This window comes from Lytechinus pictus, chromosome 2 (assembly GCF_037042905.1).
Source record: "Lytechinus pictus isolate F3 Inbred chromosome 2, Lp3.0, whole genome shotgun sequence".
Lineage (NCBI taxonomy): Eukaryota > Metazoa > Echinodermata > Echinoidea > Temnopleuroida > Toxopneustidae > Lytechinus > Lytechinus pictus.
Window position 1 is genome coordinate 51,443,521 of NC_087246.1, and position 18,986 is coordinate 51,462,506.

The 18,986-nt window shown below is 35.1% G+C and overlaps 1 protein-coding gene across 1 annotated transcript; it reads right to left on the reverse strand.

Annotated features, from left to right (window-relative positions):
* Nucleotides 1-779: 779 nt before the first annotated feature.
* On the reverse strand, nucleotides 780-17,999 carry LOC129254027 (putative mediator of RNA polymerase II transcription subunit 26). Its single transcript, XM_054892474.2, has 3 exons — nucleotides 17,692-17,999; nucleotides 5,297-8,849; nucleotides 780-1,492 (listed from the first exon to the last, which is right to left on the reverse strand). The coding sequence occupies exons 2-3, from the start codon at nucleotides 8,819-8,821 to the stop codon at nucleotides 1,439-1,441; spliced, it is 3,579 nt and encodes a 1,192-aa protein (XP_054748449.2). The 5' UTR covers nucleotides 8,822-8,849; nucleotides 17,692-17,999; the 3' UTR covers nucleotides 780-1,438.
* Nucleotides 18,000-18,986: the final 987 nt, after the last annotated feature.

Here is an 18,986-nt window from a genome sequence, read left to right on the forward strand (position 1 = left end):
ATAAATTGCATAGCTTAAGAACAGGATATGTTTCAAATTTTGTTTATAATATTCATCATAAGAAAATAAAGATGGGGCAGCATCATAAGCTTTACAAAGGACAAGTTATTCATTTCAATGTCAAATATTTTCAGAGCATGTGATGTATCCATTCTCAAGTGTATTTTAGGATTTCAGGCTAAAACATTGCATGAAAAGAAAGATAGAATACAAAAAGAAAGTTACACTCGGAATGGTGATTAATTAATAAAGTGTGCAACAAACAGAAAGATACATTTCTATTTGGAGTGACTTTATTTCAACGCAAAGTGGACACTGTTGATGAAAAGTTAATGATCTACGAAAGAGACTCTTTTATTTGATGAAATACATGGATCGCTGTCATAACTTCCTTCAACAATTTGACAATTTTTAATGCTTTCTGGGGAGTGTTTCACAAAGATTTAGTACGGTATGACTTAGAATCGCACTTAAATGCTTAGTGGCATACGTTATAAAAGGCATGTCCACATTGGTCAGATCATGCCAAGAGGATGCGCACTACTGCGTATTGATCAATAAGATTGCACGTTTCATATCATGTACGCTTTGGCATTTAAGTTATACTTAAATCTTTGTGAAACCCCCCCCCCCCCCCCGGTCTGTTATATAACTAAAGATTCATCAGAGCTTGGGTATGCAATATGATCAAGTAGAAAGTTGCGTCTCCATCCATTTTTAATTCCTTCATCTACTTACTTTTGCATTCCATGCTTGACAAAATATTTTTGATTTTTTTTCTAAATGTCTATCACCCTTAAATTGATAACATAGTGAAAGACCCAAAATTCTAGTTTTGAAATACGATCCAACTTTGCTATTTTTCCTAATGTTTTATCAATGTTTATCTCATGTATGCCATCCATTTAATACCTGGTGGGTGTTTCATAAAGCTGTTCGTAAGTTAAGAGCGACTTTAAGAATGACTGGTGATCCTTTCTTGTGATAAATGGTATATTCATTGGCGATGGTTATGTGCGTAAGAAAGGTTCACCAGTCGTTCTTAAAGTCGCTCTTAACTTACGAACAGCTTTATGAAACGGCCCCCTAGTTCCCACTTTCACGATTCGCACGATTGAAATGGTGATCTTAATTGTCTAATAATCATAGTGATAACATCAGATCAGTCGTGTCAATCGTACTAATCGCAGAAAAAAATTTGAATGGTTAAAAAAAATTCGCGATCAGTTACGGTAGGCCAATCATGGCGTTCGTAACGGATCGCACGACAGTGGGAGCGAGGCATAAGAGGGATAAAAACAATTCACTGCTGTAGCAACAAAAGAAACATGCTCTTGTCTTCTTTCTTGAAATCAGTGATCAAGCTAGCTTTCGTAAAATGTTGTTTTGAAAAGGATTAAAGGGTGCTCTATAAATAGTAATGATTCACATGTTAGATTCACAGCAAAACCACACCAAGCCTATCACTCACCGTATCAGAAGACACTACAAGCTAAGAAAGATGCATGTAGAAAAAAAAAATTATGCAAAAAAACAACCCTGTTACTCAAAGCTGCTTACAACCAAATGGAAATGAGATGATCATTGTTATGTGTTACATAAATGCATAGATCTTCAGAGAACTCCATAAACATTAAATGTGGTATTGACCAGTTGTGGCAATGATCTCAAAATGAGTTTGAACAGAATCCAATGAAATTACCACCTAAGTGTTTGTATGTATAAATAAAAAATATGTGCCAAATGGCTCTCGAAGAAAATGCGTAATTGTTGAGAAATTATAAAAATATTACAGAATTCCATCAAATGTCAGGTATTTTTTCCAAGCAAAATTAATACACTGTCCCACGTCTACTTTTCTGAGTTAGTGATCATCAGAATTATCGGTTTTGAGCTAAGATTTCATGATTTCACAAAGATAAGTTTACACTAATGTACCAGACCTAGATCGATGATAATATGGTGACAATTATTGATTTAAAAGACTTTCTCATGAAATAATTGTTTTCTGCAAATACTTTCTTATACCTTTAATGTTTGATTGAAAAACTGAATTATGATTGCATCAAGTGTTTTTTTTTTGTGACATCAATCACATACAAGTAGCTCCTCATATGCCATGAAACATCAATTCCACAGATTGTCATTTCAATTGTTCTTGATGATTACATATTGGAACATGTATTAAATTTGTCCCAGGATATATTGAATGCAGAGGTAAAGTTAATGTCAACTTTCTGAGAAAATTATAATTTATGGAATTCATTTACCTATACTTGACAAATTTAATGGGGGAGTGCGTTGCTCAAATGTGACATCATGAAGTGAAACTTTAATAATCCTTAATTTTTTTTGATATTCTTTATTAATGGATTTTCATCGAACCTTCACTAATGTGTATTTAATTTATCTGCTCTTGTTGAAACCGTCAACTAGACATCAGAGTAGACTTCCCCTTTGATTTAGAACTGGTACAGATCATATTACTTTCAACGAGTTAAACCCTTCTTGTGCCACAGACATATTTTCATGTATGTATTATCTAAGCAATTGTAGTAATTAATTTTCTCTTTAATGATGACAGAATAAGCTTTTCATAACAATGCTGCTTCTTGTGTTGCCATTGTATGACGATTAATTTCCAGTCAATTACACCAGGCAAGGCTTTTCAATGTTTTCCTAAACTTCAAAAAGAAAATCCACTATTTTCAATAGAAACTATTGTGGTACTTCTTACGGTATGCACGTGGATGGTACTAATGCATGGGAATATTTGGGAATGATCCAACTTCCTACCAAGTAGCCATTACCCAAGGGTGGGGAGCGGCAAATATAATATGAGGCCAATGGGTGTTACAGTACTTTACATACGCGTTGGTGGGACCCATGAGGAAAATCCAGAATTATCTTTATCTCTATTTTGTTGCATATGTATGTAACCAATTTCTGGGGTAACCCTTGAAGAGTTAGAAACGTGTCAACAACAAATTTTCATCAATTTTCTAACCATTTAGATTGTTTTAGAGAAGTTCCATTTTACACTCTCAGTGGCAGTGACTGCACAAAATATTGTCAATTTGAGGGAAAAGCTGTGATCAATTAGCCCTAAAAATAAATCTTGTTGTGAGGGGTTTTAGTCATGTACATCACTGTCTCCTTGAACCTGGATGTGCTCAGGGCATGTTAACAATGAAGACCTTGTTCTCGAGGTGAATGATGACAAAGTTTCAGATGTGATCTACATGTGGCTTTTCTCACCAACCCCAACTCATGCTCAGAATTCTGCTCACGGAACCCCTTCTTCATTCTGTTTTCCAAAAACTTAGAACTTTCAAAAGAACCATTTCACGATGGCGGTCTCCTGCGTTCATTAAATTTTGTTAATGTTTATTATTAAAATGTGAAGTATATGCCCACACCATTTTTTCCTTCAAATTATGTATTATGTTTATATTGTATGCATTATGAATTATTTTGTATATTACAAACAATGTAAATATTTTTGATAATGTATTGTGAACGCAGAAATAAAAATAAAACAAACAAAACAAAACAAAGATGTACAAGAAAATTCAATTTTACTGTCCCACAATACTTTTCAACTCGTAAATTCCCTCTATCGTTATATCTTTCAAGATATTATTTGTTATTTGTCTCTTAAATTAACTATATTTTTCCCACCATACTCATACTACAGATCAAACACTTAACATCCACACATTCAATATGACTGATATTATATACACCAACTATTAATAGGGCTTCCTGTGTTCAAGTTGGAATCCCTTCAATAAGGAAGTGAATGAGGGAAATACAATGCGATCTGTTTGTACGAGGGAAATAATCATGTCTGCCGTTGCAGTATAAACAGTACAATGTGATCACAGGCATAATGTGAACTTGACACCAAACTTGCTTGCCTGAGGGAAATGTTGACGGACTTTACATAAGGATAAATGAATGGTGAAGCCATTGAGGGAGGGAGAGTGACCTGTCTGTACTTATATAGCACTCCAATCTTATCACAAAGGGGAAGTCACTAGGGATAAATTGTGTTGGTTCCATATGAAACAGTTTGCGAGCAAAGTTTGATGATTATAACAAGTAAACAATCAAGATTTCTTGAGGTTAAATGGAGCAAACACAAATTAATTTAATCTGTGATACACTAAGCATTCCCCTATTTTATCACTAATTAAGATATTAAAGTTTACAAATTCTGTTTGACAGCACAAATTGAAAATAACCTCACCGCATACAGTGCTAAAAAATGAGTTTCAAACAATGAGGACAACTTCTAGAATCAAATACTTAAGCCTTTTTAATAAGATATTTCCAAAACTTCTCATCAATTCCTTGCATAGAATTTTTGTTCCTGTTTAAATCAACAGATTTCCCCTGCATGAATGTATAATTTCATCATCTTTCTCCATACAGATAGAGCGTTTTTATATACAGTCAATTCCTCTATACTGATCCTCCTTTCTGAAAGACGATATTGATATTTGTATTAACAATATCCTGGTTTCCTGTTTTGCTTCATGATCTATATTTCAAAAGATAACTTATACAATCAAGAGAATTTAATAAACCAGAATAACTCAAACTTTCTCCTCAGTTCTGGGTCTATGAAGGGTAGATCAAACTAAAAGAGGATTTTTTAAATGGCTTTTGAATAATATTACACTGATTTTATGTATCAAATTTCAATTTTCTCATAGAAAATTATATTTCAGGACGTCCTAGGGGTTGATATCTATGCAATAACAAGTTTTATATTCACATAAATTTGTGTGATTAGTTTTGATATGGGGCATGTCTAACCAGTATCATATTGCACATCCACTGGTTTTACTGACCAGTGAAATAAATCTGGAAACAAGTTTCCTCAAATCACAAAAAGTGGACAAATCGGTTCTGGTTAATAAGTCTTCAGGCATCTTTGAAGTATAATGTGCTATTTTTCTAACTTTCATCTTTTAAATGAATAACAAGTTAAATTTGCAGATGAACCGTGGTCATTCAAATCTGAAGAAAAGACCATAACTTCAGAGGGATAGGAATGAAGATAAATTGCTTTCCAAGTTGTACAGGCAAGGCTAGTTATTTTTTATGGATATTTGATGTTAGTATCACCAGTGGGAGGGGAAGAGGGCTGGAAATTAAAAAAAAGTAAGCAAGAAGACAATGAGGCGCCCCTCCCCCTCCCATACCCCACACCATGATGCATTTGTATAAAGTTGTAACTCCATTGCTTGTAGTACAGGGACGATACAATTAAACAAAATTATCTTACCGGACTCGGGGATCTGTCTCTTCTGGCTTTGGGCTTGATCTGAAGACTATCAAACTTATCTAGCTGCATCAAAGAGTCGCTCTGAGGCCGATAATGCTTTGGCAGTGGTCTTCCCCTGTCCATAGGATCACTATCCCCTTCAGAGATGTAAAGGGCACTCATGGGCCTCTGTCTGCCTCCATCGTTCTTCTCTTTGCTCTCCGGCTGCTTCCGAATCGCAACATCAAATATGGCGCTCTTTGGTCTGCGATACATCTCCCCGGTCTGCTTGGACAGGCTCGGGTGATCACGTTTTCCTGAGAAACGTCCCCTCGCTAGAATGCCCCTCCTGGGCGAGTCGGGTGACGTCTCGATCTGAGATTTTTCTGGTGGTGAGCTTTCTTTGTCTGCTTCTCCTATCACTTGTTGTAGTTTTTCGGATTCAGAATGGAAACTCACTTGCTTGACAAACCGCTTACGACGGAGAGCAATCCCGTCCTCACCCGGTTCACCCTGTATCACTTCTGGTATAGGAGTCACTGTACGGGAGAGATCTTCATGACGCTTTTCAATAGTTCCAATGGTAGCATTACTTATAGGCTGTATTTCCTCTCTCTGTTTATTTCTACTGAGCACCGTTTCCTCTGTTTGGGCCTTGTCTGCACGTGTGTCCTCACCACTCACATTCCTTATCACAGAGTCAGGAAGACTGGTAGCTAATGCTCTCTCTGGGCTTACTTTCACACCATCGCTAATGGGTTTACCATGGAGAGACGAGACCTGTCCATCAGTGCTCTCATTATTGTGCGTGGTTAATTTATTCTCCAGAGATCTGGTTTCTATTCCCTGTGGAGTGGAAGAAGACGCTCTATTAACCGGAGATTTATTCTCAGATTTCTTGCTTTGTGTTTCAAGAGACGCAGATTCTGTAACACCAATTGGAGAAGTTGGCCTCTTATCCGGATATTTATTTTCACAAGATTTACTTTCAATAGATTTGACATTAACCTGAGATACATTGTTTGAAAATTCCAATGATTTTGTGTCTGTTGTAACCTGAGTGGATGCAAGTTCATGAAGTAAATCAAGAGCTTCATCCAAAGCTTTATCCTCACTGTCTGATTGGATAGCATTTCCTTCTAAAGATATAACAGCGCCCCCTATTGAGTTTTGTCTACTTTCAATCCTGGATGACGATTCTTCTTCGATAGCACTGAGTTTCCTGATCTTCTCATCTTCTAGTACCAGCCTTTGATCATTGTCAAGCTCTTTGCTAACTCCAAGTTTACCTCTCGTTTTTGTGTCATGGTCAGGCTTAACATGAGGAATCTTTGCAACCATGGCAACTCCTTCCATCCCATCACTTTCATCTGTCCCACTCCTCACCCCTGAACCCATCTCAGGGCCACCATTGATCTGTATACTAGTCTTGGATTCAGCCACAAGATTATCTTTTCTATCATTAACCCGATGCAACCCTTGATCCCGAGGCTTTGTCACATCCGCATGTGTAGCGTTGTAAACATCCAATGAACTACTTCCTGCTTTGATGTTCGTAACCCGATTCTCGTTTCCCGTCGTCGTCTGCTGCATTTTACTCTCCCCGATCCCTTGGCTTTCTCTCCTTCTACGTCTTGTGCGTTCTGGACTACTATTTAGCCTCGCTTCAGCCTCTCTCATTTGCTGTTGTTCTCGTTTCATGCGTTCAGCTGTTCTTCTAATAATCTCTTCCATCTCTTGACTGGAGATTCCCTCTCTCTTTGAAGAAGCTGGTTTAGTTTGTTCCAACACACTCCTGAGATTATTGGCTATATTGTTCTCATTTTGTTTTTGTGGAGATGGGGATGAGGTACCCTTCCTAAGTGCTTGAGAAAGTCTGGCAACAGGATTTTTTATTTGAGGTTTAGTGTGTTCTTTCGAAAGCTCGACATCACCAAGAGAATCTGTACGTTTATAGTGCAACAAACGGACCTCGCTGGAATCAGAAGAACTATGGCTTTGGTTGCTTGCTTCACTGTTCCTTGATGATGATCTCCTACCCTTTTGATCCTGATGTTCAGAAACTTGAAGCTGAGTAGCAGAAGACTCTTGTTTGGACTGATGATATTGATGCCTCAGCCTTTCTTGCTGCAATCTCATCTTTTCACTTTGTTGATGTAATTGCTGTTGTTGCACATTATAATACTGATTTTGATTATTAGGTTTCTGTCTTGTGACTGACTGAACCATCAGCTCTGGGCTCTTTGGTTTTGGCATAACTGGAGGTGGTTTATATTTTGTTTGTTGAGTTGACTGTTGCTGTTCCTGTGGCCTGGACTCAGGTTGAGGACGGCGCCTCCGTTGGCGTTGTGCTGGTTGTGGATGTTGTGCTTGTTGCTGGAGTTGTTGAACATTTGGAACGGTTGGGTTGGTTGCTTCAAGGTGTTGGTCTTTCTTACTTCTTTGAATCTTAACATCATGCTGCCTGTCAAACATCTGCTGTTGCTTTCGAACCCAATTGACATTGTGATTAGTCGAAGCCCCATTTTCAAACTTTTGTAATTTATGGACAACTCTCTGTTCCTGCTCACTCAATAATTGCAACTCCTGCTGAACTTTCACTTTCTGCATGTCTCTTGTACTCCTCTGTTGCCTTTCCTTCTCTATTTGCTGCTGTTTCTGCTTTTGTAAAAGCTCATATTGTTTTAATAAGAACTGTTTCTCAGCATCGGATCTTTTCTGTTGTGCTTTTCCACGATCCTGACTCTGTGAACGCCTTGGTCGAGGCATTGGCTTTGGGATGCTTTCTCCCTTTTTAATATCCTGTTGCTTGCTGTCAGGACTACTATTATCTTTTGTTACACTATCAGTTGAGTACCTTCTCCTTGGTGGTGCAACAGGACCATTGGTCTGTTGCTCTGGAATGTTTGGATCTGTGCCACTTTGTGGCTGAGTTGAACGTCTTCTCCTGCGAATAATCTCTCTCCTTTCTGAAGTTTGTTCTGGAGTCATCTTAGCATGGACCTCAACCTCAACACGCACAAAATTAGGAGCTTGGCCATTATGAGGTCTCTCCGTCGGACTGGTACCAGAGTTTGGTCTCCCTGTAGGGCTAGTATCAGACACTAGCCTCCTTGGTGGACTAGTACCAGATTGTGATCTCCCAGTTGGACTCGTACCCGATGGTGGTCTTCCAGAGGGACTTAAACCAGAGGAGACTGGTTGTCTCCCTGTGGGACTAGTACCAGATTGTGGCCTCCAGCCTGAAGGACTAGAACCAGATTGTGGTCTTCCAGTAGGACTCAAACTTCTATGTGGACCCCCAGTTGGACTTAAACTAGACTGCCGTCTCCCTGTAGGAATGGGACCATTAGGCTGCATTTCTGAGGGTCTTGTTGTCCTGGAGACCAGCTGATCATTGTGCCGATTCTTGTTTGCTCTCAACCTTTGAAGTAGGTCCTGTTTCGACATTCCTCCATCAGACCTGTCCTTGCTCGGCGGTGACTGGTAGCTGCCGGGTCCATTCTCGGCCCTAAACTGATGACCCCTCCTCTGCGGCACCTCCATGATGTCTCACCTCATATTCCGTACATTGCTGAAAGACAAGAAACAAAAAAATCTTAATGATAACCCTCATATGGATAGATTTCCTAACATCAATTTCTATGATCTTTGTCCAGAAGTAATTGTTAGTCTAAAAGTATTCAAGAACAAGGGACTTTACTAAAAATAAAAGTACTCGTACATTGCTAATATCTCATTGAAGGGAAAGTTCACCTGATATTCTTTGGTTCATAAAGCAGCAAATTGAAGTCAATGTCATGGTGGACTACTCATTTCATTCATGACTAGGCATTATTGAAGCACAGTCTTCTGTGATTTCAAGCTTCAATGGGCTGAGAAAACAACTTTTCTTGAATGAGATCATTGATTTCTTATCACAAAAGCTGTTGTAATGAACAATAATAGCTAAACAATAGACCGATCTTAGGGTAGTGCACAGGGACTACTTTGAATAAGCTAAGCATGATTAGTCTAAAGGTTATTACACTTTGTCATAATTGGATCACAAGTGACAAAGATATAGATTCCTTCTATTCTGATCACTACAAGGTTATAACTTGGTATCTATAATTTACAGTAAACTGTCCCTTCCCTATTTTCCCTACACACAAGTATGTTCTCAATGTATCCCTTATTCAACTTGTTTTCATATATTTAATACCTCAGTCACATTTGCTCTACGGCAAGTCAAAAACAACCGTTTTAACATTTTTTGTACCAGCTACATATAGGTGGTTTTTGAATAAAATTGAATAAAACAGCTGTTTTTGACTCACCATACGGCCGCCATAGAGCAAATGTGATCGAGGTATAAATCATTAAAGTTTTTAAATAACCAAATCCTCACAAGTTAAGTTATATGAAGATTGTAAAAAAAAAGAAAAATAAAGAACACAAAATAATACCCAAAAAAAACCAAATATTTAATGTACTGTCCTAAAATGTCCAAATCATTCACATAACACACCAATTTCTGTCATATCTAATCCAACATATTCCAATATTATGTGTTTGAAATTTCAATGTGTATTTGTGAAGCACACAAATTAATTCATTTTTTCATTATTCATTAAAAAAAACAATCATTCCAGATGTAGCAGATTTTTTTTTTTTTTTAGTTCCCAACATTTTACTAGAGATATGAGAAACTAGCAATAAATGACATAAAATGAATAAACTCACCATACACAGATGAATAAATACATTGAAAATAAATCAAATAAAATTATGAATAAGCCATTACTTTAATCAATAAGAGACCTGACACACATTTGAAAAACCTTAACAGGAGGGGAGGGGGGGGGGGGGTAGAAAAAATATGATAATGAAATAAAAATAGAAAAGCAAAATACCCAAATTTTCTTCAAAGTGTGATATGGTCATTTATACTTCTAACACATAATTCTCACAAAACACAGAATATGCACAGCATAATTACATTTTATAAATGATAGTGTCAATGTTACAAAATCATTATTGTATTCTATACTGTATCAATTCAAATATGATTAAAAAAAAATGAATAATTTTTTGCTCCCACAATATGAAATATATGTTAACTGCTCTGTGAATATGAAATTGCCATGTTCAATAGTCAAAAGCTAAAATATTTGATAATTCAAATGATAAACTACATGTTAAACTAAAATGATATAAAAAGTGTATGACATCATCAACTATCTCATTTACATATTACTTGCATTGTGCATAATGCTATAATTTTGCAAATACTTACAATTCATAATTTTCACATCTAACATCAATATCTGATGAAATTTTCAGTGTTGAGTTACTTTGATTTTTTTTTTCAAACCAACTTGCTATTAGGGAGGACCTTCTTTTAGTTAAGGCACTGCCAATAAGCATCAACACTTCTCATATAAATCTGTTTTCGTATAGCGACCTGTGCATACAAAGATCATATCCTGAAATTTCCTACTTATCCGTGCTTTTGAAATGGGGAAGATATTACGACCGCAAAACTTATGATCTTGAATGATGCTAGGACTACCCTACCGTGGACCGCTACCAACAAGAATTTCTAATCCATTACATCACCAGCGCTAATGTAATGTACTTGTCAGCTGTTCAATTGTTTTCAACACACAAATTAACATTGTCGGATAAAATTTCCTTTCAGAAGACAAAATTGGGGGGGGGGGTGGGGAGAGGAAGAGAATGGAAAATTCAAATAATACATCATCACCATAAAAACTTTTGGTTAAGAGGTGACAGAGATGTGATAAAGATGCTGGCTTACATATTAGGGTGTAAAAATGCAAAAAAATATAAAGAAAGTATTTCTTTTAGATAGAGGCAGAATACAAGGAAATAAAGATTTCTTTATTATCTTCACTCGTATTTAGGATACATTTTTAAGCAATTTTGTTCCTTGATTTATACGTCTAATTTGACTTCCGTAATAAGGGACATATTTTATACGGTTAACACTTGTTTAGTGGTAAACTAATGACAGAATGCAAATGGAAATATGTGAATAGTTTATAATGTGAAAAATCAAAATATGCCTTCAAGGGTCTATTCTAAAAAAAGTGTGCAAGGGTGTCGGCATAAACACAAATATAGTAGAGTTTAATGATTCTAATAAGACAAAAATTTGACAACGTTTTTGTTAATTCCTTTTTTGTTGTTGCCATTTTGCTTTAAGGACGTTCCACAGTTAAAGTGAAATCCATGTCATTTACACCAAACTTTGCACATAGATACTTTAGAACCTTAATATTCGAAATATGCAAAAATTAACATAGGTCCATGTGCTTGATTTTTTGCTATAGAGCTTCAAAGTTCACCCAAATTGATATTCTTAAGAATTGCGCATTCACAAGAATTTGGCATTTTTAGACCTCGCAAGAATACTACAATGAGTTTAAACCTCTATTACTCAGTCAAAATACATGAAAAAGTCATCAAATTTCGCAAGAGAGTTAATAATTGTATCGTTAGAATGAAGAATCTATTTATAGTGCTATTTGTTTGCAACTTTAAGTCTAACAGCACAGTCAGTTCTTAAAAATGGTGTAAAAGATAACAAAAACCCAATCTCAAAAATGTGAAATTTCAATAACAGACTACAAAAGTACAATAGATGCTGCACTTTATTCAAAATCCATGTCATTTTCACCAAAATTTGCAAAGTTGTAGAGGAAGCTATACCAAAGAGGTACAAACATTAAAAAATAGGGGTTCATGTGCTTGTTTTCAAACTATCAGCATTTTTATTAGAGCAAATGTGCTTTTTAAAACACCAAAAATGCGCCAAATGCTTTGTATCTATGTGAAGAAAAATCAAAACCACTCTACCATTTATTCAAACTCGGGGTCATATTCGGGATTCTTGGCAGTACTGCAGAGTAAAGTATTTTGAAATAGTAGAAATATTTTTTAAAATGATCCATGGAATAATTCCAGTTTTTTAGCTTCATAAAATAACGCATCGGATCTGCAGTTAGGGTGCAGATGATGAGAAAAATCAGCTCATACCCACAGCTAATTAATCACCTGTTCATCCATTGTGACATCAGCGCGCAGTGTTAAATATGCGCAGATCATAATGCGCACAAACATAACTGTGGAACGTCCTTAAGGTTATTTTATATCCTTCTATTTTGAATTAATTGATTTTTTTTCTTACAGATTAAACCTAAGAATAAAATCTCCACTCTGAATAAATGAATAAAAGATAAATTTGTCTATGGAAGATCTTCTATTTTTTTTTTTTGGGGGGGGGGTTGTTGAATAGCAAAGGCCAAATTAAGTGGGGCTTGCCAAGCACATCACAAAACAAATCTTCAAACTGTTTGACTGATTGCACCTGTTTCAATATGAATAATTATCTTGTTTTGGGTCGGAATTGCTTGAAATCTCAATTACCTGTCCTTCTCAAGTTCTCACGTTTTAACCCAAACCATGATATTGGTAAATACTTCCCCTTTAAGGAAGGGTATGAGCACATGATGATAGTTCATGTGAAGGTCTTTATATGCAATCACTTTGAGTGATTCAAACTAATGTTAAAACCTTTCAAGGTGTAAAACCTTCTCATTACTTAAAATTTTTGTACAACGCTGTTTAATTCTAAAAAAATTAAGCTGTTTAATTAATGAATTAATTTGTAATATTTATTCTCAATAAAAGGTTGCTTACACCATTAAACAACTGCTGTAAAGTTCACATAGTAGATGGCAGGTTCGAATCCCACTGGTTCCCATTATTTCTGACTTATGATTTTCATTACAGATCGAGCATGCGATCTTAAACACATAGGAGTAACGTAAAAAAAATGTTTACAAAGCTGTTTACTATTTTACTCGTACATTCGTTTAAAACGGTTTAAACAAGTGTTTAAAATTTTATACCACAACGTTCAATTTTCAATATTTTATTCTCAATAAATCAAGCAGAGCTGCTTACACTGTTAAACAACTGCTGTAATGTTCATATACTTATAGTAAACAACGTTGTATGAAATTTCTAACAGTGCTTTTACTCCGCAGCATGGTAACTAAATAGACTGCGGAGTGTAAATACAAACTAATTTAACAAGTTTTATTCTCATAAGTTGTTATGAACTGCGGTAAGAATGAATAACAGTAATTGGATTATTACATAGGATTAAATTCCAAACTTCCTCATCATCTTCCCTTAAAGCAAAAGTAAAACTGTGGGAAGGGTGAATCATGTAAATACCCATAAAATTGAACATTTCAAACTTTTAACAGTGAAATGGCCTTCAACACTTGATTCTTTGGAACAATTTGAAATTTATTTTTATAGATATCTTATGCCCTCTCTCAGTTTTTATTTTTCTTTATAGAAATTTAAAAAAAATAATAATCTTACAAATTGGGTGATTGAATATCAGAAACATGTATTATAGACAGTCAATCTGAAATTGTCAGCCTATTTCATGCTTGAAAAGGGGTTTTACAATAAAAATACTCATATACTTTATTTGATTAGGCACCCAATCAAAACAAATTTTCATTAAAAATTGCAAGATTTATCAGATAAAACAAATCAGGGTGCTACATAACTTTTTAGAAGCACTTGCCCTGTTGGGCAAGTAAATTTTTTAAATAGTTGAAATATACTTGCCCGAAAATCTTTTTCACTTGCCCGAAAAATCCTTGAAAAAAAAGTTTTCCCTCTTCAAAAGAAAGTATAGCGGTTTTATAAACCATTGACCTTTTTTTCTCTTTTGACATGAACTGATGTACCTTGTTATTGCATTTCTTTTCCAAAGTGATTTTATCTTGCCCACCATGACCAAATTTAGGGTTGATAAATCGTATCGACCCTATTATTGGTCATTCTACTCTGAGAATTTTGCTTGCCCAATTCGGGCAAGTAGTGTTGGTCTTTACTTCAAAACACTTGCCGACTCTTAACTTTTACTTGCCCCTGGCAATCGGGCAAGTGCTTATGTAGCACCCTGCAAATGTTTATTTTATGTCCTACAGAACTTCAGGCCATACCTATTCATATAATCTAGTACTGAATTGGAATGGCACCATTGGAGGACAGACCAAAACATGAGTATAATGGTGAAATTTTACAACAATAAAAATTTAATTTAATATGGAGAAACAAATGATCTAGAACCAAATACAATATTTTCTGATATCTAATGGCACTTTTCATTGACCTGTTTAGACTTTAGAGGCAATATCCTTAATTTTCTCATAAACCTTTCCACGATTTAGAAGCACACGTATGCGGTTGGAGTATCAAGCTTGCATGAATAGAAGTGTGCACTAATCCATGAGAAGATATTTGGATTCAGGCCTGCTGAGTGAAGGGATGGGGGTTTAAAAGGGAAACACCCTAAACTAGTTCAGTCTAAAATCAATGGTTTAGGTCAAGGTCAAAATGAATGATCTCATGTACAGTACATGTAGTTCAAATGCAATGGACCCCCCCCAAAAAAAAAAAAAAAAAAAAAAAAAAAAAAGCAACTGTAGAGAAACATTAAATAGTACACAAAATCAATTAGTTCATTTTTTAATCAATGGTTTTGGTCTCAAGTATAGCTGTATGTATGTATTCAAAGGACCCCCCCCCCCACAAAAAAGAGGAAACTTTGGAGGAGACAATAACTGAATGGATAGATGGATAGATAGATAGTAACATAACTAAATAAGATGATATGGAATTAATAACAAATAATATTTAAAGAAATAATATCCTCTCCCAAATAAATGTATAAATGATTTAAAACATAAATGAATAGATATATAAATACATAAATATATATACAATAATATCCCTTACTGAAAATTTGTTGCTATTTGATTGGTCGAGAGCCCTTCACGTGACTAATCATAATTTCACCAGAAAATAAAATTCATCAGAGATCAAAATAGTTCGTGATGTCAGAGTAGAATATTTTGAGAAAAAGTTGTTTTCCACATCTGATACAACTTGCTTCACTTAAGTCTATATACACTATCGGATCCAGACTGCTAACACTGATAAAGGATGGGCTCAAATTGCTAGAAGAAACTTTGCTAATGCCAAACAGAAGTTACAATTGTGTTAGTGAAAACTATTCTTCGGAATCCAGCTTTTGTCTACTTTAATCAACCATCTTGTTTGATCAAGACTTCCTTGCCTTCCCATATGAAAGGTGCAATATCCCAACAAAGAACCCTGTCTAATCTCCATATTTGTACACCTCTTCAAGAGTGTAGACATTAAATCTTTACAATATCAGCATCCGCAAGGTTCATCAAAACCATGTCAGATGGGTTGAATTTTTAGTCTTGCTGATTCAAAGAAAAAAATACATTACTGATTTGAAGCCAAAATGTACAGTGTGAAATTAAAACTATGAATGACTTTCCATGGAAAATTGTAGATCAATTGAAATTGTAAACCAAAATGAAATTCAATTATTTGTTTATACCCATGAATTAAAATTTTATGTATTTTTTTTGAGGGGGGTATTCAAATTTACTCAAACTTTCATTAATACATTATACATACATGTATGTACTTTACATATTTCAAGCCTCTTTAAAACCAAAATTAATACGAGGGCGGGGTTCCACTTTAACAGCTTTCCATAATCATCTCACGTCAACTGCCCTTTATAGTAACTCATTAATAGAACAGTGGAAAGGAAATATCCCACTAAGTAGGCTAAGAATGTTTTTAAGTAGAGACAACCCTATACCAAGAAGAAGGTAGCAAGTCCAAGGGCCCTTCTACCAGTAAGGTATATTAGCTAGGAAGTACATATCATCATAAGGAGCTCTACTGCCTAGTTTTAAATGACCATAACATTTTATCTATTTTAGGATACGCTCAGTCTGTTGTTAGAACGGTTTCTGGTCCCACCTGTTTTGTTGCACATGTTTTAGAAAAGATAACAAATTTATTAATTTTCTCTCATAAATCTTAAAGGGCAAGTCCACCCCAGCAAAAATTTGATTTGAATGAATTAGAGAAGAATCAAACAAGTATGAAATGAAAATTTCATCAAAATTGGATCAAAAATAAGACAGTCAAATGACATTTTAAAGTTTGACTTAATTTCACAAAACAGTTTCACATCCTGGTAGGTATGCAAATGAGGTATCAAATGATGTCACACATTCACTATTTCTTTTGTATTTTTATTAAATGAAATATCAATATTTTATTTCTAATTGTTACAAAGTGAAACAAAGTTTGATTTCCCCCTGAATAGGTGGTATTGCTATTGCTGTAACCTACTGTGATTTGATGAAGAGTGTATGTTTTTATTGTCAAATTTGAAACAAAAAATCAAACAATAAAATACAAAAGAAATAGTAAATGAGTGACATTGTTAACTTTCTCAATTGCATATAACTGTGTTATGCATAATAAAAATAATAACAGCTGAGGAAACAATGCACTGCTATTATTACCCCGGCTATAGCCGTGCTGCCAACAGGCGCATAACTGTTTGGGGGAAAATAAGCGAAATTTTAAAATGTCTTAAGTAACCGTATATTACATTTAACTTTGATGAAATTATCAGTGTTGTGCTAGTTTGATTTTTCTTCTTTTTCACTCAAATCATCTATATGTTTTTTATGTGGCCTTGTCCCTAATCTGAATTTCGGTCTTAAATAAAGTATGTGGAGAGCTGGAGTTGGTAATCTAGCTCAAATAAAGCAATTCAATCAAAATTTCTACTTTATTCCTGGTGATGTAAAGTATTAAATCATCAATAAAGCAAAGTAGCATCTGTATTCAAATAGGTGGACAACAAAAACAAAAACAAGGACAATAATACACAAGAAAACAACAATAAAAACAACAAATGACAAAACAAGATCAGGAACCAGGAGGAAATGAAAGAATAGTGAGGTGTAATGACTGTAATCTATCAAAATTAGATCACCTCATTACAAAATCTAGTTGTAAAGCATATCAACGAGTCAATTTTCTCTGAGGGTAAACCTTGGTTTTAATAACATTTCATTCATATCTGTTGTCTACAGTCATTAACTCATTGGCTTGCTATGTAGAACTTCCACGATAGCATTTAGCATACACAATAAAATGACTACTCCAATCAATAACAGCTAAATCAATAAGATGATTATTACTTGTCACAATTCTCACAACCTTGGCCAATGCAAATTATCGAAGGCCACTTCATGTAATTATATGTATATGTGTATATATATAAATATATATATGTATAACTGTGACAATTACAACTTGAGCAGAATATGAAATATACCACTATGATATGGATTGTATACAGCATACACATGTTACACTAAAAAGCAATCATAATAATTAATATTCTGATTTTTAATCCGATAGTGCCAATGCTCAAGGGGGGGAGGTAGCAAGATGAAATGATAATGACTTACCAGTGTTATAAATTGTGAGGTAATCCAGATTATAATCCAGTTAAAGAGATTCCATTTCAAATAGCTATTCCAGTAGAACACTGCATGCTGTCATAACTGCTACCCATGCAGTAAACACATCCAAGATTGAATCATAGGCCTAGGGCTAGGGCCATTCAAATCCATTCATCACTCCCTCGCATGCTGGCTGGCTGGCTGCCTGCGTAAGGTTCTCCGTACAAAAGCCACCGCTGGCTGTCGTCGCTACGAACGCCACTTCCTTGCCGATGAACTATGCGTATTCAAGCTTCCATTTCACACTCTCCCACACACGCACAATAGATGGGTAGCTTAACGAGTGCTTGCTTTGTTGGCATAGAGTGTGTTCATACAGCGTAACCTACTTTCATTCCTACTCGGGTCAATAGGGCCATATGAACAGGTCCCATGTATTCAAAGCATTGAGTAAGTAGGAAATATAGGAGCTACATCATGACCCCTTTAATGGCATTAAAATTAATAAACAAATACCCTTTAAGCAATATCAAGTTAATAAGCTTTTAAAAAAGTTTTATCAATGAAGAATATGAAAAGAAATATGACCAATGCCCCCGCCCCCATTAAATGTATTGTTAGGCTAAACCACAGCGACATTCGTTCAATTTTTATAAAAACATAAATTTTATGTTATTTGATGGTCATTATGTGATCATGACTGTTATATTCATGTATCTGGTCATGTTCATTGCTCAATGCAGAGGTGTAAGCAAACTCGAAACTGACAAGTCGTCTGATATAGCAACAAGAAGCTGTCCCACACTGCCCTTAAGCTGATCGTAACCTAAGATTTGTAAGTTGTCAGAGTAAAAATTTTCACTCTTTTCATTAGCAACATCATTACAAAGCAGAGATATCAAAATTCAAAAAGTGTGTCTAGATTCTAGAATTCCTTGATTTCATATAACTATGTTATCATTCTGCATTTGATTTTCTTTCTTCTTTTTTTTTTTGGTTGATGTTGTTCTTATATTCTTATCTTTCTGGTTCCAAAACCACAACTCTCTGTGTTTGCAGGACTGTAAATTCCACTCTGGGTAAATTCCTAGATGTTTTTTAAATCTATTTCCTTTCCTTTAAAAAAACATATATATTTCCTAATAACAGTATAAATGTCAGACATTTCTTGAAGTAAATAGATGAGATGATTGAGGCAAGTTCAGCAATACTGCAGAAAGGATTAAGATGACACTCTTACCATTTCCATAATATTGTATTGAATTAAATTGCTTATTTCTCTTTGGTATGAACATATTCAC